At 48.5% G+C, this 25,387-nt stretch overlaps 2 protein-coding genes across 2 annotated transcripts in view; both read left to right on the forward strand.

Moving 5' to 3' along the window:
- The first annotated feature begins 1,224 nt into the window (after nucleotides 1-1,224).
- On the forward strand, nucleotides 1,225-13,103 carry ELP6 (elongator acetyltransferase complex subunit 6). Its single transcript, XM_021687066.2, has 7 exons — nucleotides 1,225-1,374; nucleotides 2,962-3,040; nucleotides 4,486-4,556; nucleotides 7,065-7,183; nucleotides 8,619-8,820; nucleotides 11,275-11,421; nucleotides 12,540-13,103. The coding sequence occupies exons 1-7, from the start codon at nucleotides 1,321-1,323 to the stop codon at nucleotides 12,666-12,668; spliced, it is 801 nt and encodes a 266-aa protein (XP_021542741.1). The 5' UTR covers nucleotides 1,225-1,320; the 3' UTR covers nucleotides 12,669-13,103.
- A 10,472-nt stretch (nucleotides 13,104-23,575) lies between these two features.
- LOC110577597 (SREBF chaperone) overlaps nucleotides 23,576-25,387 on the forward strand; it is a 64,319-nt gene continuing 62,507 nt past the window's right edge. The window contains exon 1 of the mRNA XM_044921739.1: nucleotides 23,576-23,731. The gene's annotated coding sequence lies outside the window, so the exon portion shown is untranslated. The remainder of the gene's footprint in view (nucleotides 23,732-25,387) is intronic.

The following is a 25,387-nucleotide window of genomic DNA, read 5'->3' on the forward strand; positions in this document are numbered from 1 at the left end:
GTCCAGGCCAGATATTGACCCCTCACACACAGCTATGCTCTGCTTCCAGCCTATCAACAAAACAGCACTTCGTTTAAATTTTACCTGAACTCCATCCTTTCCCAAATCCTAAAACAACTCCCTTTCCTTTGCTTAGTAACAGGTCCTGGGACTCTATTGGTATGCTACCTCTATCCTTGCAATGAGTCAATAAAGGTGATTTTGTCGAATTATAGGATTGTCCCTGGTGCTCTGACGCTCATTGGGCTACAATAGAACTATATATAGTAAGTTAGATATAAACGCTATGAAAAAAAGAAAGCAGGGGAAAAGGGTAAGTGTTGGGGAAAGGACAGCTTGCAATTTAAACAGGATGGTCAGGGCGCCTGGGTGGCTTGATTGGTTGGGCAACTGCCTTCGGCTCAAGTCATGATCCCGAATCCTGGGATTGAGTCCCACATCGGGCTCCCCCCGCTCAGCGGGGAGCCTGCTTCTCCCTCTGCCTGCCACTCCCCCTGCTTGTGCTCTCTCTCTGGCAAATAAATAAAATCTTAAAAACAAACACAAAAACAATTTAAACAGGATGGTCAGGGAAGGCCTCGAAGATTAGTGATATCTGAGCAAAGACCGGAAAAAAGTGGGGGATTTTTTTAATCTTCTGAGTATCTGGGAAAACAGCATTCCAAGAGGGAGGAACAGTTGGTGCAGAAGTCCGGAGTAGGAGCATGCAAGGTGTGTTCCAATCATATTTTCATAGTGCGCTGACCTTGACAACCTCTTTAATTCTGAACCTACCTTTACCTCACCATTACTCCCTTTTCCAGCTTTTGCCTTTTTTCCCAATAACTTTTCCATATACAATTTCGCGTTTATTACGTTTGTTTTCTGCTTTGCGAGAAAGGGCGGGCATCCTCACCCATCTCGCTCCCTATGTAGCTTGAGCTTAAAGACCTGGGGGACACAGCAGGAGCTCGACAGGCGCGTGTGGAAGGGCGGACTGTACGGCCCTGAGGCCCGGGGCTGGAGAGAGAGCAAGGCCACGAGAAGGCGGAAAACACCCGTCGCGCGGGGTATTGGGGGCCACCGTGGGGCGCGTCGGACCTTCAAGGACGCGCCGCAACGCCAGCACCCCCACCACTCCGGCCGGATGCGCGCCCTCGCGCGTGCGCCGGCAGCGGCCCAGGTCCAGGCGCCCGCCTCATTGGCTACGCGGCGCCCGGAAGCGGCGTTGCGCATGCGCGCTTCCCCCGCGCGGGCCGAGTGGTGTGTGGCTCTTCGGTCTCCGTCGTTCCCGCTGCAGCCGTAACTCCCGGTCCGGGACGCTCGTGCCCGGAGCTCGGAATGTTCCCGGAACTCAATAACCTTCTCAACATCACCCCTGACAGGGCGGAGCAGGTTAGACGCCGCGCGGTGGGAAGGGGGCGGGTTCCGGAGCGTGGCGGAAGACCGCATCCCCGGATGAAGCGCACGCGGAGCCGTGGGAAAGACGCGACGGCCGCGGGCACAAGGGCGCCTGGGAGTTGTAGTCCGGGGAGGGCCAACCCGGAAACGGCTGGGCGCGGGCGCTTACGAACCGTGAGCATCTTCTCAAAGGCCGTGTGTACCCTCGAAAGTGCCCGGAAAGCTTGACCAACTGTGCATTGGCTTACGTTCACAGACGTTTACTGGGGGGCTCTGTGCATGCTCACTGCGTCCCGGCGCCCAGAGGAGGTTGCCTGAGAGTCGGGAATTCGATTCTCCACCTTTCCCAGGAGATGAGCTTCTTAACCGCCCTGAGTCTCTCTCTCTGGCCCTGCGGCATTGTGCAGGTCACAATGAACGCTGCTCGCCCTCTTCCTCCTCATGGTCTTGAATGGTGCTCTTCCAGGTTGCTCTCAGCCAGCGTTGGCTTGTATCAAGTCGGCCTTGGGCACAACAGCTCCGCCACTTTTTCTCCACCCTCCTTCCCGCACTCCGAGGCATCCCGAAATTTTTCACATTTTAACCCGGCGTTACTTCTCCCAGGAACTTAACATGGTTTATTTTATAACCTTTGTCTTCCTAAGGAAATGGTAAGCTCCTCCAGGCAGCCAAGACACCAAATGTATCAGGCCTTTTTATGAACCCACGGTGTCAGGCAAATTACAGTTTTCAGTAGACCCTGTGGGTGTCAGTTGCCCAAGCCTGCAGGTGGCACTGGCGACCTTGCTAGTTATCTGGGCACCTCCAGAGCGCTCAAGCCAGGGCCAGAGTGGAGGACTGGAGCATCAAAGTGGGCACCGGGAAATGACAGCACTGGAGGTAACTCTCAAGGTCTGATAGTGCGATCTTTCATATTTTATAAGTGAAAAAAAGTCACAACATGGAAGTGCCGTATCTGATACCATTTGATCCCGACCTCCTCTTTCACCGACAGGGAACTAGAGGTGGCTGGAGCAGGACAGCCAGCCCCTGTGGAGACCATCTTTAGAGGTCTTTCCAGGACTTTCCATGATCAGAGCTCTGCCTGAAGCAGTGTCCAGGGCCACTGGGATGGGATAACTTTGTTACTGGAGGCCTCTGTCAACTACTTCTACTCCCCTCTCCCCCACCCTATTGGACAGAATTGGTATCAGAATTAGAAATAGGAAGGAAGTTGGATCAGATTAGTTTTTTGAAGGTGCATTCCAATCTTGGCAGGCTGTGATTTTTGTTGGATTCTGACGGTAGAAGCTTCTTTCATTCAGGATCTCGTTCTTCCCAGGACTGGTCCCTGAGGTACCAAGGTGAATGAGGAAGAGGAGGCACTTTATTCTCTGTTTGCCTTGGGAGAGTGGAAGCTGAGATATGCTTGCCCATAATAAGTGACTTAATAGCAATCACTTTAAGTGTTGTTTTTTTCCGTAATTGTGACTTATTTTCTTCTTTTTGGTAATCTGTGTGTGTGTGTGTGTGTGTGTGTGTAGATATCGACCTCCTTCCAGGGAGTCTAATTCACCTTTTTGTGTTCCTCTTAACTTGTAGGGGAAACTGACTCTACTCTGTGGTGCCAAGACAGACGGCAGCTTCCTTGTGCACCACTTTCTCTCCTTCTACCTCAAAGGTATAGGACTCATTGATGCTGTAGAAAAAGAAACCTAAGGGAAAACGCAATGGGAATAGTATTAACCAACCAGGGCTTTGGTGTTTGGGTAGCCAGGTGGCTGTTTATTAGGTAACAGGTTACTGACCATCTTGTTCCTGCCCATCCATCCCAAAGGGTGGTAAGTGCTCTCTGTATCTGTGTCCTATCTTCCCTTCTCCACCAAGTGTGCGCACAGTCTCACTGAGTCTCTTATGTGGCCTGCTGATTTTGTTGCTCCTCGGTCCTTGTGCATCTTGAGGTCTTTGGGCCCTGGACCCATTGACACGTTGCCCAGCCAGTAGATGCTTCCTAAAGAACATCGGGAGGAAAACTGCAGGGTCACTGCAATTTATAGACGGAAGTAGATTAGAAGAAGAAAACAGCCAAATGAAAAAAAAAAAAAGACTCATTTATCAACTGATTCTCCTTGAGCTCCTGCTGAGCCAGGCCAGGATAGAGGGTAGACTTTTGGCACTCTTAGTTGTAATAGTTCACAGCTTTGAAAGTTGTTTTCTTTTCCAGGTGATGTTATTGTCAGCACTGAAAGAGCAAGAGAATCTACAGATAAATTATTAGAAACTAATTATGTTTAGTAAGGTAGCTAGAGCTTCTTTGTGTTCCCCTTATAACTTCTTGGATATAAGAACAGTTGAAAAGAAATCAATTATATTTCTGTATACACCAACAACAAACAGAAAAATATTATTTTTTATTTATTTAATTTTTAAAAAAGATTTTATTTATTTATTTGTCAGGGAGAGAGAGAGAGAGAGAGAAGAGCACAAGCACAAGCAGGGGGAGCGGCAGGGAGAGGGAGAAGCAGGCTTCCCGCAGAACAGGGAGCCTGATGCAGGACTCAATCCCAGGACCCTGGGATCATGAACTAAGCCGAAGGCAGACGCCTAACCGACTAAGCCACCCAGGCGTTCCAAAATATTATTTTTTAAAAACCACAACTCGTTGGGCACCTGGGTGGCTCAGTTGGTTAAGCGACTGCCTTCGGCTCAGGTCATGATCCTGGAGTCCCGGGATCAAGTCCCGCATCGGGCTCCCTGCTCGGCGGGGAGTCTGCTTCTCCCTCTGACCCTCCTCCCTCTCATGCTCTCTGTCTCTCATTCTCTCTGTCTCAAATAAATAAATAAAATTTAAAAAAAAAAAAAAAAACCACAACTCGTTGACAATCGAACAAAATAAGGTACCTAGTAATACACATAACAGAAGTACGTCTCAGGTTCAATGAAATAAGATATAATTATTATATATGAGAAAATGTATGTCTTAGAATGGAATTGAGTATGTCAGGTTGCAGGGCCCCTTGAGTCTGTCTAGACCTGGCCCAGTGCTTTTGTTTCCAGAAGTATGAACTGTATGAGACTGATTGTAAGTAAAGATGTCACTAAAAATCTGTTTGTTTTGTTTTCTAGCTAATTGTAAAGTCTGCTTTGTGGCACTCATCCAGTCCTTCAGTCACTACAATATCGTGGGACAGAAGTTGGTAAATATCATAGACTCCGAGGTGCAGTCCCTGAGTATGTGGGTCATGCAGGTGTGAGTGGGGCCGAGGCTGGTCTCCCCTGTGTGGGTTGTAGAGAACTTAGCAAGAGAGTGACTGGGGAAATCACGGGGTGCTGAACCCCTTATCTGAAGGGCTAAGGCAGCATCTCTACCTGTTTTATTAGAGTTTATAGAACCACATCTGTTGTTAATTAATCAAATCCAGCTCTGCTGACTCTGGACCAGTTAAGATTTTCTCCTTCTCAGTGTGGGCTTTAATCTTAGTCCTGCTCGGTTGATCACAGCTTGGTCTGCCACCAAATTGAGTGCCTCCTACTGTCTCCCTAAGCTTAGGGCTTAGAACCCAAATGTGGGGAGAGGTGCTTTTGTCACCTGCTCCTTATCTGATCTTGGCCTGCCCTTCGTCTTATCAGATGTGGGCAGGCAAGAATAAGATGGCCAAGAGGCTGGTGAACCTTCTGGCCTAGGCTAGGCCGTCGCCCAGGACCTGTGACCAGAGGGGCTTACTGTTTTGTTTTTTTGGTCTTTTTTTATTTTGTTTTGTTTTTAATAGGCCAGCCTCAGAGGGGGAGAGAAGCAGGCTACCCATTAGCAGTGATCATTGAAATGCCAGTCTTCCTACTGGGCCACGTCACTGCCCGATGTCACTCTGATGGGGAGAAACAAATGAGAGGATGAGAGGAGGGTAGACTTTCCCATCCTCTGCTGAGAAGGAAGAATTTCCTGGGTTAGAGGTCAGAGCATGAGCTCAGGGAGAGCAGTCATGTGAAGAACACATTACATTCCAGGTCTGTGAAGCATGTCTCTCTGACCCTAAGCATCTGTGTTTCTGGATGAGAAACGGGTGTACACTCATGTCCAGATGGGCTACTTTTTCTGTTACCTTTGAATCGTCATTGACACAGCAGGAATGGCCCGCACAGGACTGGGCACATGAAGGACTAGAGTGTGAGCCTCCATGCTCTTGGTGTATTACTGAGCTGCCATTAGTAGAATGGCAACGAGCAAGGGCAGAGGGGATGAACAGGAGTCTTTCTGTCTGCCGGGGTGACCGTGGAGCTAATGGCGCTGTGCAGTGGGGGGACACTGGGGTGAGAACGAACAACTGAGATCTGGTCGAGGGGCATGAGCGGTGTAAAGAGCTCCGTGTGACCTGGGTCTGCACAGACAGAGCAGTGCGTTGCGTATTTAGATTGTATCCATCTTTGGGTGTTTGTCGAAATGCAGATTCTTGGGCCCTGCCCACAAAGCGTCTGGTTCTGGAGGTCTGGAGTGGCGCTCAAGGATCTGCCTTTTAATCAGGTGACTCTAGAGCTTTGTAATCGGGTAGGTCATGAAGAGCCATGTTAAGAAGTTCTGGTCTAGGGGCACCTGGCTGGCTCAATCCAAAGAGCATGCGACTCTTGATCTCGGGGTTGTGAGTTTGAGTCCCACATTGGGGTGTAGAGATTATTTTAAAAAATAAGTTAATTAGGGGCACCTGGGTGGCTCAGTTGTTAAGCGTCTGCCTTCAGCTCAGGTCATGATCCCAGGGTCCTGGGATCGAGTCCCACGTCGGGCTCCTGGCTCAGCGAGGAGCCTGCTTCTCCCTCTGCCTCTCTCCCTGCTCATGCTTTCTCTCTCTCTCTCTCTATTTCTGTGTCTCAAATGAATAAATAAAATCTTTAATATAAAAAATAAAAAATAAAAAATAAGTTAATTTAAAAAAAAGTCTGGTCTAGAGCAGGGGTTGGCCCGTTTGTTTATGAGTCGTGGGTGGTTGCTGGCATTCTGCAGAGCTGAGTAGTGACAGCACAGACTATGGCCTGCAAAGCCTGTCTTGCCCTATGCAGAGAAACTTAGCCCACCCCCGAACTAGTGTGTTGAGAGTTCGTGTTGCCGCAGCTCTCGTGGGAGTGCCGCCTCTGAGGAAGAGGGCAGAGAAGGAGAACCTGGATCTCCCTGTGTGGCCAGCAGCCTGGCCGTTCCGATCTCGGAGCTATGTTCCTGAAAGCCGCAGAGCAGCTCTGAGGTCCTGTACCACTGAGGCGTTCCCGAAAGGGTTTGTGAAACTCGAAGCCAACATCTGGCCCTTTCTTCTGCAGCCAGCATGTTTCAGACCTTGGTCATTCTCCCACCATTTTATTGTCATTATTACCGTTTCTAAATGTGCTTAACTTTGTAAATACGTACTTTTAGAAAAGTTGATGATACACTTTCTGATACTATTGCAAATTAAAACCATTGAGCCGTCATGAAAACGAATATGTGAGCAAAACATCAGTTTTTTACCAAGTGACAATTAAACGTAAAGGCACACCTGAGCACAGTGGGGACTGTGGGTTGGGAACGCACAGTGGAAAGAAGGCATGGGCCCCATCCGAAGGTGGACAGGTGCACATTTGCAGGGCTTAGAATGTGTCCTGTGCCCTTTTGTGAGCTGGAGTTTGGCCTATGGGGTGGGTTCCCCTGCAAGGCACTGTGATTCACTCTCTCCTGTGTTGTTTAGGGTGTCAGCCTGACTGCGGCCCGGGAACGCGGGCAGCTTGTGTTCCTTGAGGGTCTTAAGTCTTCGGTGGATGTCTTCTTCCGGGCTCAGGCGGAGCCACACCCCCTGCAGTTCCTCCGGTCAGTCAGCCCGCAGCCCCGCCCAAAAGTACCCATGGGGTGGGGAGGCCCAGACCAGGCTTGCCCTGTGATTCCTTCTCCCTGGCGTGTGGCGTGTGGGGGGACAGAGCTGGCTTCAGGAGGCAGACACTTCCCTGGTGTTGTGGCTTCATCAAAAAGCCCTTGGCTCTTAATCGTGGGCCAGAGGGCGTATGGATGACCCAAAGGCTACAGAAAGCATTATTTGCTGGGAGTATGGCAGAACGGTATTTTTTCCAACCCTGGCTCGGAGCCCTTGCACACACCTTTGTTTTGTTTTTGGCTCGATACAGGGCTCAGCAAAGTATGGCCCGTGGGCCAGCTACCTGTTTTTGTAAATAAAGTTTTATTAGAATAGCTGCATTCATTTGTTCGCATATTGTTCCTGGCTGTTTTGCACTCCAACGGCAGAGTTGAGTAGTTGAGACAGAGATCATAGAACTCACAAGCCTAAAATATTACTGTTGCTCTTTAAGAAAAAGTCCATCGACTCCTGGGTTTGCTATTCTGAGATTGGTTTTCCTGTTTCTTGTCCTTTATGAGTGCCAGCCACAAACATAACTGTGCAGACTCCCCACCTGGGTGCTCTTCTTCCTCCACCACGAAGGAGTCCCTACGGGAGCTCTCCCCGCCGCCCCCTCTCTCAGACTCAGCCTGATGCGGTGGATGGAAAGCAGTATGGTCAGAAGGCCCCGTGCCCTGACCCTATGCATGTGATCTTGCACACAACCTTTACCATCTCCGAACCCGGCTGTCTTCGTCTGAATGATGGGCCTGGATACACCTCACCCCCGGGTTGGGGGAGGTTGTCCTTGCTGTTAGCGGGGCTTGGACCTGGAGCATGGGCACATGCCGAGGCCCTTTGCTCGGGTGCTTTTTGAGCCTCTGTTGCTGGGAAGTGACCACCAAGGGTAGTCATTGGGGAGGCGGAGGTAGCTGGGCCAACTTGTTCAGAAACAGGTGGAATCTGTTAGGTACACAAACAGCCCTTAGACCTTCGTCCCTCACCGCTAGGTTACCTGAATTGCTGTTTAGTTTTTTGTCCCCATGATGACCTCCCGGGAAGGCTTCTCCTGCCTGCCCAATCCAGATTAATCTTCGATGCCTTAAGCTCTTAGGAGGAGGGGCTGCATGGTGTCTCTTGAGGGTCCGAGAGCCTGTTTATTTTTGTGTCCCCCAGTTTCTAGCACAGTGCTTTGTACCTCTTAGGCCTCAAGGAGTGTTTGAAGTACAACTTGCTCATGTATGAATGCAAGCCTTTTCTTTCCAACCAGATCAGGAGCCGCTTAGGCCAAGGCCTGTGATCCAGTTCTTTGCCCCCCACCCCCACCCCCAGCCCTTTCCTGTGGTGCTGCTCAGTTCCGGATAAACATTTGTAGAGAGAATGAACTCTGGTGACCCTTGCTTGATGTTCCAGGGAGGCCGATGCTGGGAACCTGCAGCCCCTGTATGAGTTTGTCCGAGAGGCTCTGAAGCCCGTGGATGACGGACAGGCCGCGTGGAGGTGCCCAGTGCTGCTAGTGGACGACCTCAGTGTGCTGCTGAGCCTGGGCCTGGGGGCGGTGGCTGTGTTGGACTTCATCCACTACTGCAGAGTGGCCGTGTGCTGGGAACGAAAGGTACTGATCAGCCTGCTCTCTCTGCTCCCGCCTGTGACCTCCATGGGCCCACATGGGTCCACACCTCCCTTGCTTGCGGTGATCTTTCTTGTGTATTTGCCTGGGGGTTTGGCTTTACTCTGGTAGCCCCAGAAATCTTTTGGTCTGCCATCCTCCACTCCCCTACTTGCCGCTGCTAAAAAATAAAGGCCTCAAAATGAAAAGGTTGATCGGTACTGTCTTGACTGTGGCCTGTCCTGTGTGGTTCTGCAGAAGTCCCAGCTCTGGCATACATTGCCTCGTGTCCTGGGACCGGTCACTGTCTCTCTGTGTGGCCTTTGAAGATCAGTTGAGATATAAACGGCTGTAAAAAAATTGTGTGATGCGATGCAAGTATAGGACCTGATCTTTACTGTCAAATGATGAGGCAAAAATGGGGATTTTGCCAAAACAGAGAGTTAAACAATGGGAGTAGACCCATCTATACAGTAGGAATGGCTCTGGTGCCTGCCTCACGGGAACGCAACGGCAGGAGTTTAGTGACAGGAAGCTTGCAGCACGCCCACACAACGTCTGGCCCATGGCGGCCGCTCTTCAGCATGTGATGGCGCCCCTGGTAGGAGGAGCCTGCGGCCCTCAACACTGTGTGGTCAGGCCGCGTTGCTGGGCAGCAGTTGGCGTGAGCTAGTGGAGTCAGCCGGGGCTGCGTGTCCCCAGCAGGGCATGTTGAGCACCTCCTGTGTGCAAGGGCCTGCCTGGCAGCTGGGTTCAGGGGAACTCCGGGGGCTGCGGTCACAGGGCCGGGAGCCGGGCGACGTGGAGAGAACGGGAGGAGGAGGGAACGGAAGGGGCGCAGAGGGCGCGATCAGCGACACCGAAGTGGGCACACCGCCTGCAGCTTAGCTTGCTCTGTGGCCCACTGCCATCCTTGTTTTGTAAAAATACCTCTTTTAGTTGAAAAAGTAAAACTTCGGAATAGTTAAGAAAGCAAAAATAAATAGCACAAAGAGTACTTTAATAAAAAGTAATGGTCTCGGGCGCCTGGGTGGCTCAGTTGGTTAAGCGACTGCCTTCAGCTCAGGTCATTATCCTGGAGTCCGGGATCGAGTTCCGCATCGGGCTCCCTGCTCAGCGAGGAGCCTGCTTCTCCCTCTGACCCTCCCCCCTCTCATGTACTCTCTCTCATTCTCGCTCTCTCAGATAAATAAATCTTTATAAATAAATAAATAAATAAATAAATAAATAAATAAATAAATAAATAAATAAAAAGTAATGGTCTCTTTCCCGATGTGGATATTGTTCCAGAGAGTCTGTGCAATTGTGAACGTGTTGTATGTGTGTGTGTCTCTCTGCGTTTTTCTTTTCTTTTCTTTTTTTTAATTTCTTTCTTTCTTTCTTTTAAGATTTTATTTATTTATTTGACAGAGGAAGACACAGCGAGAGAGGGAACACAAGCAGGGGGAGTGGGAGAGGGAGAAGCAGGCTCCCTGCCGAGCAGGGAGCTCAATGAGGGGTTCGATCCCAGGACCCCAGGATCATGACCTGAGCCGAAGGCAGACGCTTAACCGACTGAGCCACCCAGGCGCCCCTCTCTGCATTTTTCTTCACGTCGCTGGTCACCTGCCATGCCATTTCATAGCACACCTGTATCTTGGTGTCCATTGCCCAAGAACAGAACACTCGGGTCTGCTTCATTCTTTTGAACAACTCGACACTATACCTCTGAAAGGACTTACTGTTCAGGGTATCCCCTTCAATGGGTCGACCTCCCCCTCGGTTCTGGTTGGCTAACTCCTGCTTGCCCTTCTAACTCTGCTCATGTGTGTCCACCTCCTGACCCTCTCCGCTGGGCCAGACATGATGCCTCTTCCCTGTGCTCCCTCAGCCCCCCGTGCTCCCCTTTCTCCTGGCCTGTGTCCTGTGTTGTCTCCAGGGCCCATACTGCTCCCCTCTGGTCCCCGCTGCAGTCCGGCGCTTGCTGACCACTCAGGAGCCTGACAGAAAGGTGGCACTTTTTTTTTTTTAAGATTTTATTTATTTGAGAGAGAGAATGAGAGAGAGAGAGAGAGAGCACATGAGGGGGGAGGGTCAGAGGGAGAAGCAGACACCCCGCCGAGCAGGGAGCCCGATGTGGGACTCGATCCCAGGGACTCCAGGATCATGACCTGAGCTGAAGGCAGCCGCTTAACCAACTGAGCCACCCAGGCGCCCGAAAGGTGGCACTTTTTGCTAACATGGAGGACCACAGGCTGAGCTGAGCTTGGTTTAAGAGGGACTGAGCTGGCAGGATAGGTTGGATGTGCTGGCGAGGCTGGAATTAGGGTCCTGGAGCACAGGCAAGGGTCCTTCCCAGTAGTAGCAGCATGAAGGCTGATCAGGGCGAAGACATGCAGGGGATTGGAGGTACCGAAAGCCCAGTGCTCCCTCATGGCCCTGCCTAGAGGAGCAGGTTCTCATCTTGACTCTCTGTTGCAGGGAAACATCGTGGCCCTGGTACACGACAGTGGAGACGGCGAGGACGAGGAGAATGACATCCTCTTGAATGGCCTTAGTCACCAGAGCCACCTGATCCTGCGGGCCGAGGGCCTGGCTACGGGCTTCTGCAGGGACGTGCATGGACAGGTGCGCAGGGGCTCATGGGGCACCAGCTGCTGCCTCTGCACCTGAGCCGAGACCATACGTGGGATAGTGTCAGGCCCTAGGGGCTGTCTGGTTGGGGCGTTCCTTCGGGTGCAAGGGAAACCTCAGGAGTTGTGTGAATGCAAGACAGTCTGTTCCAGATGGGGCTAGCCTCACACACCAGTGCACGTTTTCCATGGTGGTTCCATTTGTGATCGAAGCAGAACTTCCTAAAAAGGAGACCGCCGTCTGGAGCAGAATGCAGGGCCCCTGCTGTCCGACAGCAGAATGCCTCTGCAGGACCACAGAAGGCTTTGTTTACTCAGGTCAATGCTGCTCCTTTTAAAATACAAACCTGGGGGGACCATACCTGTGGCTGAGGTTGCTGTCGCCCCCGCTGCTGCCTCTGACCAGAATGTTGGAGAACTCAGGCAGAAGCCGAGAGTCCTGCCTTGTGAGGGAGGTCAGGTTCTACCTCCTCCCAAGGGGCTGCCATGGTTCTCTGCCTTCTGGAACTTTTCTTTCGGAATCTCCTCCCACACCCCCACCACGGCTTCCAGGTTAACTTGACATTGACCACTCTTGACCCATTAGGCATGGGTGGCAGTTTTGGCCCAGAGTCAGAAAAGAAAACAAATGGGTGAGCCCCGAGATGCCGTGTGGTAGTACCTGTGTGCACAGCGGGAGGAGAGGGTTCGGAGAGGGTTCTCTGCGGCCAGTCCCGTGGAGCATCCTAGCCTGCCTAGCATTGAGACATCATCAGAATAAATCTCTAGCCTTCCCGAGCCTGTACTGGTTGGAAGGTACTAAGTTGATTCCCAAAATCAGTGCAGCCCACAAAAGCATGCATAGAAAAAAGACCAAATTACTTCAGTGGTTTTTCCCTGGATGGTTGTTTTTCTTTTTCTTTCTCTTACAGATTTTCTGTAACGGGCAGGTATCACTCCTGTATCGGAGAGGGGGAATCTTTAGTTTTAGTTAGCTGGTAATAAGCTTTGTTTTCGAAGTGGGTCACATGCTGCATGGCACATGACCGGGACCTCCTCGAGGCCTCGGTAGCAGGTGGTGGAGCAGGCGGGTACTTGGGGGCTGCTTCTCTTTCATTCTCCTTTTCCCTGTAGCTGAGGATCCTCTGGCGGACACCATCACAGCCCACAGCCCAGCGGGACGGGAGCCTCACTTACCAGTACAAGATACAGGACAAAAGTGTGTCCTTTTTTGCCAAAGGGATGTCTCCTGCTGTTCTGTGACCTGATTGAGGAGCACACAGAGCGACCTTGGACCGTTTTCAGATGTGAAAGATAAAGCGACGGATCAGAATGGATCTGTACACCTTTGAAGTGGCATTTCAGCCTGGACCAGCAGCCTCACTGTGGGGCGGGGCCGTGGAAAGGGGCTGTGACGGCTCGTCCTAGTTCCCTGGGCTGTTTGGATAACAGAGGAAATAGCAACCCGGCCTCTGCGGAGAGAGACGCCACATGTTGAAACCGGGTGAAAGTGGTGCCGGGAGCCTTTCATTAAATACGCTTTAGCCTCAACTGCCCATTTGGCTGTTGTGCCTTTCAGAGCCAGAGTGGGTATGAACGTGCCAGCTAGGAGACAGCCCCGGGTGGCAGGCCCCGGAGGGACACCGTGGGTAATCATGGCTGGCATGAGGAGAGTCCCTGTATTGTGGCTTCCTAGTGATGGACTGTCTCATTTAATTTTCACCTGCGTCCTGCAGAGGTATTTGCCCATCAGTCTGGTAAGAAAACCGGCTTAAAGAGGTTTGGCCAGCGCGCTCAAGGCTGGAGAGCCGGCCGTAGGTAGTGGAGCCCGACTCTGAAGTTCACACTTGCTGACCGAGCCTCCCAGAACCCAGGGGCAGGCTCCCCACTTGGTTCACAGCTTCACTTCCTCCTGGTTCTGGGGTCCCTGGCACATGAGGCTTCCTGGCTTGGTGAGAGGGGTCAGGAGTGTTCTTGCTGCCAGATGGGATGGAGCCTTGGCAAGTTCCTCCCTCACCTGTGAAGACCGAAGAGGTGAGCTCTTGCCCCAGCATCCTGTAGATGCCACACACTCAGCCCGTCAGTCAGGATCGCCTCAGAGTAGACACCAGGGCCATTCCCTTCAACTGGGTACATTTTTGCTATATGCAAATTATACTGCAATGAATTCGAAATGAAACAATTACACTGATCAGCAGGGACTAAGGAAATTTCATATCTATTGTTTAATTTTACCTTTTCACGTTTTTTAGTTTTCGTAAAAGGGAACAAGTCATCACTCCTCTTCTCAAGTCGTTCTATTATGTTGGTTATCCCACTGATAACCAGTAACAGTAGCTGCTTTTCTTCCCCAAAATATCGCAGACCTGATAGAATATTTGAAAATTATGTGTACAAGTAACTTGAGAAAGTGGTTATTGAAGAACTAATGATTCTTCTATGAATACTCTTCAGTATTTATACCAGCTTCATCTGAGCTACAATTCTGAATGGGCACGGCACCCCAGAACATTTTTTACATGATACGGATGTTGCTATTCTGTTTCTTCACTTAATTTATAAATGAATTCACTAAATCTTTTTAATAAGATTTTATTTATTTATTTGAGTGGGAGAGAGAGAGAGAGCACAAGCAGAGGGGAGGGGCAGAGGGAGAGAGAGAAGCAGACTCCCCTCTGAGCAGGAAGCCCGATGCGGGACTCGATCCTAGGACCCTGGGATCATGACCTGAATTGAGGGCAGACGCTTAACCAACGGAGCCACCCAGGCATCCCTGAGTTCACTAAATTTTAATGTTTAATGGTTACTGAGCATTTTTATTTATTTATTTATTTATTTATTTATTTATTTATTTATTTAAGAGAGAGAGAATGAGAGACAGAGAGCATGAGAGGGAGGAGGGTCAGAGGGAGAAGCAGACTCCCTGCCGAGCAGGGAGCCCGATGCGGGACTCGATCCTGGGACTCCAGGATCATGACCTGAGCCGAAGGCAGTCGCTTAACCAACTGAGCCACCCAGGCACCCGGTTACTGAGCATTTTATGGTGTCATTATTCTAATTTGCTCAGCTATTCTCTGAGCGTGTAGGTTCTGGGGTTTGTAATTATAAATTATGTTACGAATATTATTTTATTATTATTTTTAATCTCATTAAATTTTATTTGGGGGGGCATCTGGGTGCACAGTCGGGTGCTTTATCTCTCTCTCAAATAAATACAATCTTAAAAAATATTATGAAGATTTTATTTTTAAGCAATCTCTATGCCCAACATGGGGCTCGAACTCAAAACCCTGAGATCAAGAGCCGCATGCTCCACTGACTGAGCCAGCCAGGTGCCCTATGAATTTTATATACCATACTTATTTGGAGGTGGGGGCAAATACTTGTTGCCTTAGAACTTTCATTCAGTCACTCGGCAAATATTGAATACCTTCTATATGGCAGGCTGCTGTTAGGCAGTGAGGGTATGACCATGACAAAGCAGGTCCCTGCCTGCAACAAATTGAGAAGTAATCTATGTAGAGTTAGATTGTGTTAAGTGCTATAAGTAAAACAGGGAAGGGGCACCTGGCTGGCTCAGTCTGTAGAGCATGTGACTCGATCTGAGGGTTGTGATTTCGAGCCCCACGTTGGGTGTAGAGATTACTAAAAAAAAATAAACTTTAAAAAGTAAAAATAAGGGGCGCCTGGGTGGCGCCTTCGGCTCAGGTCATGATCCCAAGGTCCTGGGATCGAGCCCCGCATCGGGCTCCCTGCTCTGCAGGAGGCCTGCTTCTCCCTCTCCCCCTTCCCCTGCTTGTGTTCCTTTCTCGCTGTGTCTCTGTCTGTCAAATGAATAAAAAAAAAAAATCTTAAAAAAAATAAAAAATAAAGCAGGGGAAGGGGCCTGTGAAAGTGAGGGATGATGAAATTTTAGTCTTCTCCCTGAAGTGGAATTTCTGAATTAAAGCATGGATTGGGGCGGGGCGCCTGGGTGGCTCAGTTGGTTAAGCGACTGCCTTCGGCTCAGGTCATGATCTCAGGGTCCTGGGATCAAGCCCCACATTGGGCTCCCTGCTCAGCGGGGAGCCTGCTTCTCCCTCTGACCCTCCCCCCTCTCATGCTCTCTCTCTATCTCATTCTGTCTCTCAAATAAACAAAATATTTAAAAAAAAAAAAAAAAAGCATGGATTGGGGCACCTGGCTGGCTCAGTTGGTAGAACATGTAACTCTTGGCTTCGGGTCCTGAGTTCAAGCCTCATGGTGGGTGTGGATCCAACTTAATTAAAAAAACAAAACAAGGGCGCCTGGGTGGCTCAGTTGGTTGGGCAACTGCCTTCGGCTCAGGTCATGATCCTGGAGTCCCGGGATCGAGTCCCGCATCGGGCTCCCTGCTCGGCAGGGAGTCTGCTTCTCCCTCTGACCCTCCCCCCTCTCATGTGCTCTCTCTCACTCTCTCTCTCTCAAATAAATAAATAAAATCTTTAAAAAAACAAAACAAAACAAAACATGGACTGGCCCTCACATGGTATCAGATTGTTCTTCAGAATGATGGAGCCAGTTAACAGTGATCTATAAGTTTTCCTCCACCAACGTTGGATATAACTTATCTTTTACTAATTTAATAGTTGTGCAGAGTTGTGGGAAAACGGATATTAATGACTAAGATATGATTTTCTCTCTATTTTCCCATGTGTGGAGAATGTATTCCTCACCCTTAATCACTTATCAATTAGAACCTGGGGTCAACCTTGTTTTATCCATTCTTTGTAATATTTTGGAAAGGATTTTATTATTTGTTCATGTGTATGTTTTTCTACTTTAAAAAACATTTTATCTTCAGAAAGATTTGTTTTCTATTCTGATATGCATTAGTTCAAGAAATATTTGTGGACCACCTGTTTTATATAAGGGGCCATTAAGATAGAGACAGTCTTAAAGGCACCTGCTGTGCTCTGATGGGGGCTAAGCAATAGGCACTTAAGTAATGTGACAGTGGAGAAGATGATGAGGGCCATAAAACAACACAAGTAATGGACGGTGACAGGCTGATGGTCACAGGAAAGAGTGATTATTTCCTCATCACTTTTTTGCTTTTGTTTTGTTGAGGGAGCAGAGAATTGGGGAAGAAATTATGGAGGCAATACTGTTTGGTTTTTTTTAAAGATTTTATTTATTTGACAGAGAGAGAGAGAGAGAGAGTACCCAAGCAGGGTTAACGGCAGGCAGAGGGAGAAGCAGGCTCCCCGCTGAGCAAGGATCCCAATGTGGGGCTCGATCCCAAGACCCTGGGATCAACCTGAGCCGAAGGCAGATGCTCAACCGACTGAGCCCCCCAGGTGCCCCTCAAATTAACTTATTTAGAATTTGCTACAGTATTGTAATTTGTCTTCGTGCTAGTAACTAAATAGCCCAACAGTATTTACTGAAAAGTAGTGATCCTTTCTTGTTATGTAGTTTGGGTTTATTTATATGTAAAGTTCTTAAAATTGAGCTTTTCTGAAATTTGTTCTTAGTAGGTATTGAAAGGTTAGTATATGTCTGCTCTCAAGAGCTCTTATTAAAAGGATATCTGCCTGCTTATTTATCCAGATGAATTTCCCAGCACATTATCAAGCTCTGTAAAGTATCCTTCAAGGATTTTTTGCTCTCGTTTTTAAAATTGTAGTTGTGTAATTTTATTTAAAAAACTAGTGAAGAAATTAATACCCTGTTATTAAATGTTTTTTTATTTTATTGGAAAAGAAATCTGGTTTTGTGGATTTTTTTTTTTTTTTAAGGAGGTTCCACACCCAGTGTGGAGCCCAACACAGGGCTTGAACCCATGACCCCGAGATCATGACCTGAGCTGAGATTAAGAGCTGGACGCCTACCAACTGAGCCACCCAAGCGCCCCCGATTTTGTGGATTTTTCTATGGTGTCTTTGACATAGGGATGTAATTGACTTTTTGAAACGTATAACTTATTCTACAGTTTTTCTAAACTATTCTAATAATTTTCTAATTGAGATTCCTGAATTTTTAGATATTTTTTCTTGTTTTCCTTTTTCAGATATTAACATCTACAAATAATGCCAACCTTGCTTATTTTCCTTTAAATAGGGAAAATTTTTTTATAGAAGTATAGTTAACTTACATTATTAGTTTCAGGTGTAAAACATAGTGATTCGACAGTTACATACATTATGAAATACCACCATACAAGTAATGGTAATTCTCATCTGTCACCATACAAAGTTATTACACTATTATTGACTAAATTTCTCATGCTGGATTTTGCACCCTGTGACTTGCTTATTTTATAACTGGAAGTTGTACTTCCTGATCCCCTTCACCTATTTTGCCCATCCCCCTCCCCCCTTCCCCTCTGGCAACCACCAGTTCTCTGGATTTATGAATCTGTTTCTGTTTTTTGTTTATTTTTAGTTTCCACATATAAGTGAAATCATATGGTATTTGTCTTTCTCTGACGTATTTCACTTAGCATAGTACCCTCTAGGTCCATCCGTGTTGTCACCAATGGCAGTAGTTCATTTTTTTTTTAAGATTTTATTTATTTATTCGACAGAGTGAGAGAACACAAGCAGGGGGAGCAGGAGAAGGAGAGGGAGAAGCAGGCTTCCCACTGAGCAGGGAGCCTGACGTGGGGCTCAATCCCAGGATCCTGAGATCATGACCTGAGCCGAAGGCAGATGCTTAACCATCTGAGCCACCCAGGCGCCCCAGTTCATTCTTTTTTATAGCTGAGTAATATTCCAGTGTGTGTGTGTGTGTGTGAGAGAGAGAGAGAGAGAGAGAGAAAGACATCTTTATCCATTCATCTATCGATGGACACTTGAATTGCTTCCATATCTTGGCAATAAACATAGGGGTGCATTATCTTTTTAAATTAGAGTTTTTGGTGTCTTTGGGTAAATACCCACAAGTAGAATTACTGGGTCATATAGTGTTATAGTGTTTCTATTTTTAATTTTTTGAGGAACCTCCATATTGTTTTCCATGGTGGCTGCACCAATTTACCTTCCCATCAAGAGTGCCTGAGAGTTCCTTTTTTCTCCATATCTTCCCCAATACTTGCTATTTCTTGTGTTTTTGATTCTAGCCATTCTGACAGGTGTGAAATGATACCTCATTGTGGTTTTGATTTGCATTTCCTTGATGAGTGATGTTGAGCATCTTTTCATGAGTCTGTTGGCCATCTGGGTGTCTTTGAAAAATGTCTATTCAAGGTCCTCTGCCCATTTTTTAATTGGACTTTTTTTGTGGTGTTGAGTTGTAGGAGTTTTTTTTATGTATTTTATTTTATTTATTTATTTATTTTTATTTATTTATTTGAGAGAGAGAGAATGAGAGAGAGCACATGAGAGTGGGGAGGGTCAGAGGGAGAAGCAGACTCCCCGCTGAGCGGGGAGCCCGGTGCGGGACTCGATCCCGGGACTCCAGGATCATGACCTGAGCCGAAGGCAGTCGCTTAACCAACTGAGCCACCCAGGCGCCCTTTTTTATGTATTTTAGATATTAACTCCTAATCACATACATTATTTGCAAAAATTTCTTCTATTCAGTCAGTTGTTTTTTCATTTTGTTAATGGTTTTCTTTGCTATGCAAAAGTTTTTTTAGTTTGACATAGCTCCAGTAGTTTATTTACCCTGAATAACTTTAGTCAGCATTTTGAAATTTGTGAAGAGTGATGTGAAGGTATTTGTTGTCTTAATTTCTGTTTTTAAGGGAATAGGAAGCATTTTTTTTTTTTAAGATTTTATTTATTTATTTGACAGAGAGAGAGACAGCGAGAACAGGAACACAAGCAGGGGGAGTGGGAGAGGGAAAGGCAGGCTTCCCACAGAGCAGGGAGCCCGATGCGGGGCTTGATCCCAGGACCCCAGGATCATGACCTGAGCCGAAGGCAGACACTTAACGACTGAGCCACCCAGGTGCCCCAGGAATAGGAAGCATTTTTATAGTAATTCTTAGTTTTTAAAATACATAAATTATCAAGTCAGTGAAATAACCTTGGAAAGGGAAAGGAAAAAGAAATGCTCCTCCTCAATCTCCTGCACCCCGCCCCCCTTTAGAGTTTAACCAGTAATCATTAGTGAACTCTGTGCTTTCTCAGCCTCACTGAGGTAACGGCACTATTTATCCTGTGGATGTGTTGAGCATTTCTCTGTTGTGTGAGCCCTAAGTTCCTTTTACAGCTTTTTCTTGCTGGTATTTGTTGTAGTTTCTATAACCTGCTGTTTATGTTAGGCTTGCTGAGATTTTTATTTTTTATTTTTATTTTATTTTTTATTTTATTTGACAGAGAGAGACACAGCGAGAAAGGGAACACAAATAGGGGGAGTAGGAGAGGGAGAAGCAGGCTTCCCGCCGACTAGGGAGCCTAATGCGGGGCTCGATACCAGGACCCTGGGATCATGACCTGAGCCAAAGGCAGACGCTTAATGACTGATCCACCCAGGCGCCCCTTGCTAAGATTTTTAAATTAATATTATTGAGATACTGTGCAATCTGTATTTGTAAGCAAACATGAACTATAATTTTTTGCTTATCCGTTAGCTTGGCTGTGTTTGAGCATTAGAACAATATATGCTTCAGGGTACCTAGGTGGCTCAGTCGGTTGAGCATCTGACTCTTGGTTTTGACTCAGGTCATGATCTTCAGGGTCCTGGGTTTGAGCCCCACGTTAGGCTCCGCACTCGGCAGGCAGTCTGCTTGAGGATTCTCTCTCTCTTCCCCTTCCATACTCTCTCTCTCTTAAATAAATAATCTTTTTTTTTTTTTAAAGAGCAATATATGCCTCATAAACCATGTTGAGGAATTTGCTACCTTTTGTATGCACTGAAATTCTTAGTGTATTTTTTCCCGAATTAGGACTTGCATTGGTCAAGGTCAAGTAATTTTTTGGAGGTAGTTTAAAAATACTTCTTTGTTATTGGTCTTTATATATGATAACTTTTCTTTGTTGTGCCAGTTTTAGTACTTTATTTTTGAAATAGTTATCATTCTATTTTTTTACAAAATTATTTGTAAATCGTATATACCATAAGAGACTTGTGTCCAGAATATATAAAAAACTTAGACCTCGTTAAGAAGACAACCCAGTTAAATAATAGGCAAAAGAGGGGCACCTGGGTGGCTCAGTCATTAAGCGTCTGCCTTCGGCTCAGGTCATAATCCCAGAGTCCTGGGATCAAGCCCCGCATCGGGCGCCCTGCTCCTCAAGAGGCCTGCTTCTCCCTCTCCCACTCCCCCTGCTTCTCCCTCTCCCACTCCCCCTGCTTGTGTTCCCTCTCTCGCTGTGTCTCTCTGTCTGTCAAATAAATAAATAAAATCTTTAAAAAAAAAATAATAGGCAAAGATTTGAACAAACATCACACCCAAGCAGACATGGGGATGACCAACAGGCACATAAAAATATGTTCAATATCATTACCCACTAGGGAAATAAAAATAAAAACCACCATGAGATGCCACTGTGTAATCACTAAAATGTCTGTAGTGAAAAGACTGACAATTTCAAGGGTTAGCAAGGAGATGGAGAAATTGGGGCCCTCAGGTATTGCTGGTGGGAATGTAAAATGGTGCAGCCACCTTGGAAAACAGTTTGGCAGTTGGTTGGTTGTTTTTAAGATTTTATTTATTTATTTATTTGAGAGAAAGAGAGAGATAAGAGAGAGCATGAGCAGGGAGGAAAGGAAGAAGCAGGCTCCCTGCTGAGCAAGGAGCCCGACCCCAGGACCCCAGCATCATGACGCTTAACGACTGAGCCACCCAGGCGCTCCTGTTTGGAAGTTTCTTAACATAGATTTACCATATGACTCAGCCATTCAATTCCCATGTATATACCCAAGAAAAATGAAAGCATAAACACTTGCATGTGGATGTTCACAGCAGTGTTATTCGTAATGGCCCAGAAGTGGAAACAAAATATCCATCAACTGATGAATGGATAGACAGACAATAAGCGGTACAGCTCTACAGTGGAATGCTATTTAGCAATTAAAAGGAATGAAGTGCTGCAACATGCTACAACATGGATAAACCTCAAAAACACCATGCGAGACACAAAAGATCTGATAGCACACTATTCCATGGGACTGGGTGTGAGAATGGGAAATGACTCCAGTAGGTTTCTTTTTGGCCGGATGAAAATGTTCTAAGGTTAGAATGTGGTGATGGTTGCACTTCGCGTATACTGGAAATCATTGAACGCTTAAAACAGGTAAAGTTTATTTTAAAAAACGAAGGCTAGGACCCTGACTCCACCACTTACAACTCTTCTGTAGTAACAAGCAGCCTCCAAATCCCAGTGGCTTAAATGCACAAACATATTCTTCATTTAAGTTACATGTTTGGAACTGTGGGGCATTGCTTCCATTCCACTCCATGACCTCTCATTCTGGGACCCAGCTGGAAGGAGCAGTCCCAATGTGGCACTGCTGTCCCCCTGGCTAAGGGAGAGAATGAGAGGCTCATCCTCCCAGCCAGTGGCTCAGAGCTTCTGCCAGGCCCATGCAGGTCATGTTCACTCACACTCTGTTGGCCAAAGCCAGACAGGTGGCCAAAGTTGCCAATGGAGAGGGCAGTGCACTCACCCTCCAGGGAGACACCACAGTTGCTCGACAGAGGGCAGGGCTGTGTGTATGATCCGACCACTCACCGAGAAGGGAACAAGGAAATAATCAACTGTAATGACTACTCGAGTACTCTCCCCAGGTGCCCTCTCCAAAGTCCCATCTGAAACCAGAAGCCAATCCTGAATATAGGGCAAAATCTTAAAGGCCACTTTAGACCAAGGCCAGTTGTCCCCACTATTGTTTAATTTCCCTCTGACAATAGTGTGGTGGGCAGGGAGGGAGTCAAAACACCGGTGGCCTTGGAGAGGTGGTCCTGAGTCCAGTGGAAATGAATGGGTGTGAAGGAGGGGGTATGTCTCTTTGAAGAAGGCTTAGAAGGGGGCAGGGGGCTGGACCGGCAGAAGGGCCGCTTCTGAGTCCCACCTCGAGTTGTGGCTATGTCTACACCTTATGCCATCCCAGAGCTGCGGCCTCTGAGGGCAGGAGCAGGGTCTGCCTGGGGTGGGTGCGGCTGAGCTGAGTGTGCCCAGGGCAGCGGGGTTGGGGCCGGGCTGATCCCTGACTCTCGAGATCCGGTCCCTTGAGGGCAAGGGGATTGCGATCGAGGTCCCTGAGTGCGGACCCCGGGCAGTCTCAGCGCGTAGCATCCCGGGTTGGCCAGCGCTGGGCGGGCCGGGACCCGTGTCCCCACAGCGGGTGAAGCCCCCCTCCGTTCCCCTTGTATGAGACTCAGTAAGGAGACCTCCCTCAGGGTTTTCGGGATGCTCAGATAAGTGCTCAGCTCAGCACCCGGCACAGAGTAAACGCTCAGTGGATGCAGCTATGCGATTCCAACAAAGACACAGTCCGTGTAAAATGGTTAAATGCCCGTCGGAGAACGGAAAAACCCAAAACCCTAAATCTGCAACCCAGATATATCCACCCACTACACAGCAGCAGCACCCAGACCCTTCCTTCTCCGTGGATGGCTTTCAATAAAAATGAGATCGTACTCTACAGTTCATTTTGAACCATCTTTCAGGAACAGGTTTCAACATCAGTAAGTATTCATAAAACTGGTCCTTTAGAAAGGCTGTAGGAAGGGTGCCTGGGTGGCTCAGTTGGTTGGGTGACTGCCTTCGGCTCAGGTCATGATCCTGGAGTCCCGGGATCGAGTCCCACATCGGGCTCCCCGCTCAGTGGGGAGTCTGCTTCTCCCTCTGACCCTCCCCCCTCTTGTGCTCTCTCTCTCTCAAATAAATAAATCTTTAAAAAAAAAAAGGCTGTAGGGAAATGGACAGAATTTATTCGATCCATCTGTATTTGTTGTGCATCTGTATTGTTGTTTTTAATTTTTTGCTGTTTTAAACGGGGACCTAGGCATCTTGCGCACGTTCTTGGTAATTCTCCTGGTGCGGTCCACGGGGCCCTGCCCCATCTTCAAGCCCCGCCCCCCAGGACGGCCACCTCTCCCTCCCTCCGGGTGGCCTGGAGGGCGTCCGCCAGGGGGCGAGCGGGAGCCACGGGCGGGGCTCGACTACGCATGTGCGCGCCGCTGGAGCACGTGCTGGGGGCGGCGAGGGCGGGAGGGGAAAGGTAGGAGGTGAGAGGTGAAGGGGCGGAGAGCTGCGCGGGCGCCGGGCGGCCGGGAGAGAGAGGGCGGGCACCACGCACCGGACCGCGGGCCGGGAGCGCGCACGCCGCGCCCCGCCCTCGCCGCTGCCGCCGCCGCCTCCACCGCCGCCGCCTCCGCCTCCACCGCCGCCTGGGAGCTGCTGCCGCCACAGGTACCGCTGCGCGTGTCCCCACGGCGCCTGTCCGCGGGCCCCGGCTCGGGCCTCCGGCCGCGCGGCCCCGGGAGGTCGGGGGTGGGGGCCGCCGGGGACACGGGCGCGCGGGCGTGGGCGCTGTCCAGCAGCCGTGAGGGCCGGGAGACCGCAGCCCAGAGAGGGGGCCGGGCCGCCGCGTCCCCACCCCCACCCCGGCCGCGCCCCCGCCGGCGCCCTGGTGTCCCCACGCAGCTTCTGGCCCCGGGTGACCACTGCCGGGAGACGGGGTCGCGCCGCGGCGGCCCCTGGCCCGGCGTCCCCGGGAAGCCGCCGCTTCTAGAACCTGCTTTGGAGCTGTCTGGGTTTTCCAGAGTGCGGGGGAGAGCATGCTGTCCACTCCTGCCGCTTTGGGGCTGTCTGGTTTTGAGGCAACACGTAGCTGCTTTGCTGGGTTTTGCTTGGCTTCTAGTTTTGCCCAAGCCCAAACTTTGCTCACTCACGTTTACTGTGTTGCCTTGTGTTTATTACCTCGGTATATCATAGGGGATTATAATGTCACGGTGGCACGAGTTGCAGGGAGTCTGTACGGTTTGAAGCGCAAAGTTGCACGGGTGGAAAGGCTGTTGGCCGGAGGGGGCGGAGGGTCCCTGCGGGGGCTCCAGGAGTTCCCCTTCGTTGCTACTTGCTCTCCCACCTTCTGTGGTGACAAAGCTGCGTGATTAAACTCTTTCTGGGGATTTTGTAATAATTCCTGTGAAGAAGACCTAGGAAAGTTTTCCTTAATGATGTTAGTTTTGTGTGTGTTTCTTTTATCTGACCAGATCTCTTTTGGAGTTTGATTATAGGGTGTCTTATTGGTGTGCTGCTGTCTTAGGATATCCTGCTAATGATTGAAGCTAGGGTCAAGAATGTCTGGTTAGTGTTCCTGAGTGATGCTTAACTGATGAACTTTTTCTTTTTTATTCCTTTTTTGTGGTGCCATTTAAAAAATTTTTTGGAGTGTAGTTGTTACACTCCAATGTTACATTATTTTCAGATGTACAACAGTGATTCAGCTGCTCTGTACATTATGCTCACGACAAGAGTAGTTACCATCTGACCTGTATTTTTTGTTCTATGGTGGAGCCCAACCGGGGGCTTGAACTCATGACCCTGAGATCAAAACCTGAGCTGATACAAGAGTCAGCTGCTCAACTGACTGAGCCACCTGGGCCCATGTGACCTGTATCTTTTTAAGTATGTTAATATAGTTTGGGTTTTAGGTGTTTTACACATTTGCAGCATTCCCAGTAGGCACGTGATGTAAAAAACAAAATATATATATAAATGTATCTTCATAGTCATTCTTTTGGTCATAGATTGAAAGAATTACTTCTCATTTATTATGAACTAATCTGGTATTTGAGAGCTCTCTCCTTTCTTTTGCTGTTGCGCAAAAACAGCACCTCTCCTGAGGTCTCCACGTGCTTTATAATCATTGGTGTGGCCCCCCGCCATCCCCATCATCTAGACTAGTTTACTGTTATGAGGTGGATATAAAGTCTACTCCTAGTTTATGACTAAAAGATGGGGGCAGAAAGATGATGAATTGCCTGAGGTCATATATGAGCAAGTAAACTGTCCAGTTGGGAAGCAAACCATGCCTGTGGGGTTCAGTACTCATGCATTTATTAA

This window comes from Neomonachus schauinslandi, chromosome 1 (genome assembly GCF_002201575.2).
Source record: "Neomonachus schauinslandi chromosome 1, ASM220157v2, whole genome shotgun sequence".
Classification (NCBI taxonomy): Eukaryota; Metazoa; Chordata; class Mammalia; order Carnivora; family Phocidae; genus Neomonachus; species Neomonachus schauinslandi.

Bases quoted from the DNA above. Each gene is read 5' to 3' on its own strand.
- ELP6 (XM_021687066.2), top strand. From the start codon at position 1,321: ATGTTCCCGGAACTCAATAACCTTCTCAACATCACCCCTGACAGGGCG. The intron at 4,557-7,064 runs GTAAATATCATA...TGTGTTGTTTAG, and splicing joins ATATCGTGGGACAGAAGTTG to GGTGTCAGCCTGACTGCGGC. The intron at 8,821-11,274 runs GTACTGATCAGC...TCTCTGTTGCAG, and splicing joins CCGTGTGCTGGGAACGAAAG to GGAAACATCGTGGCCCTGGT.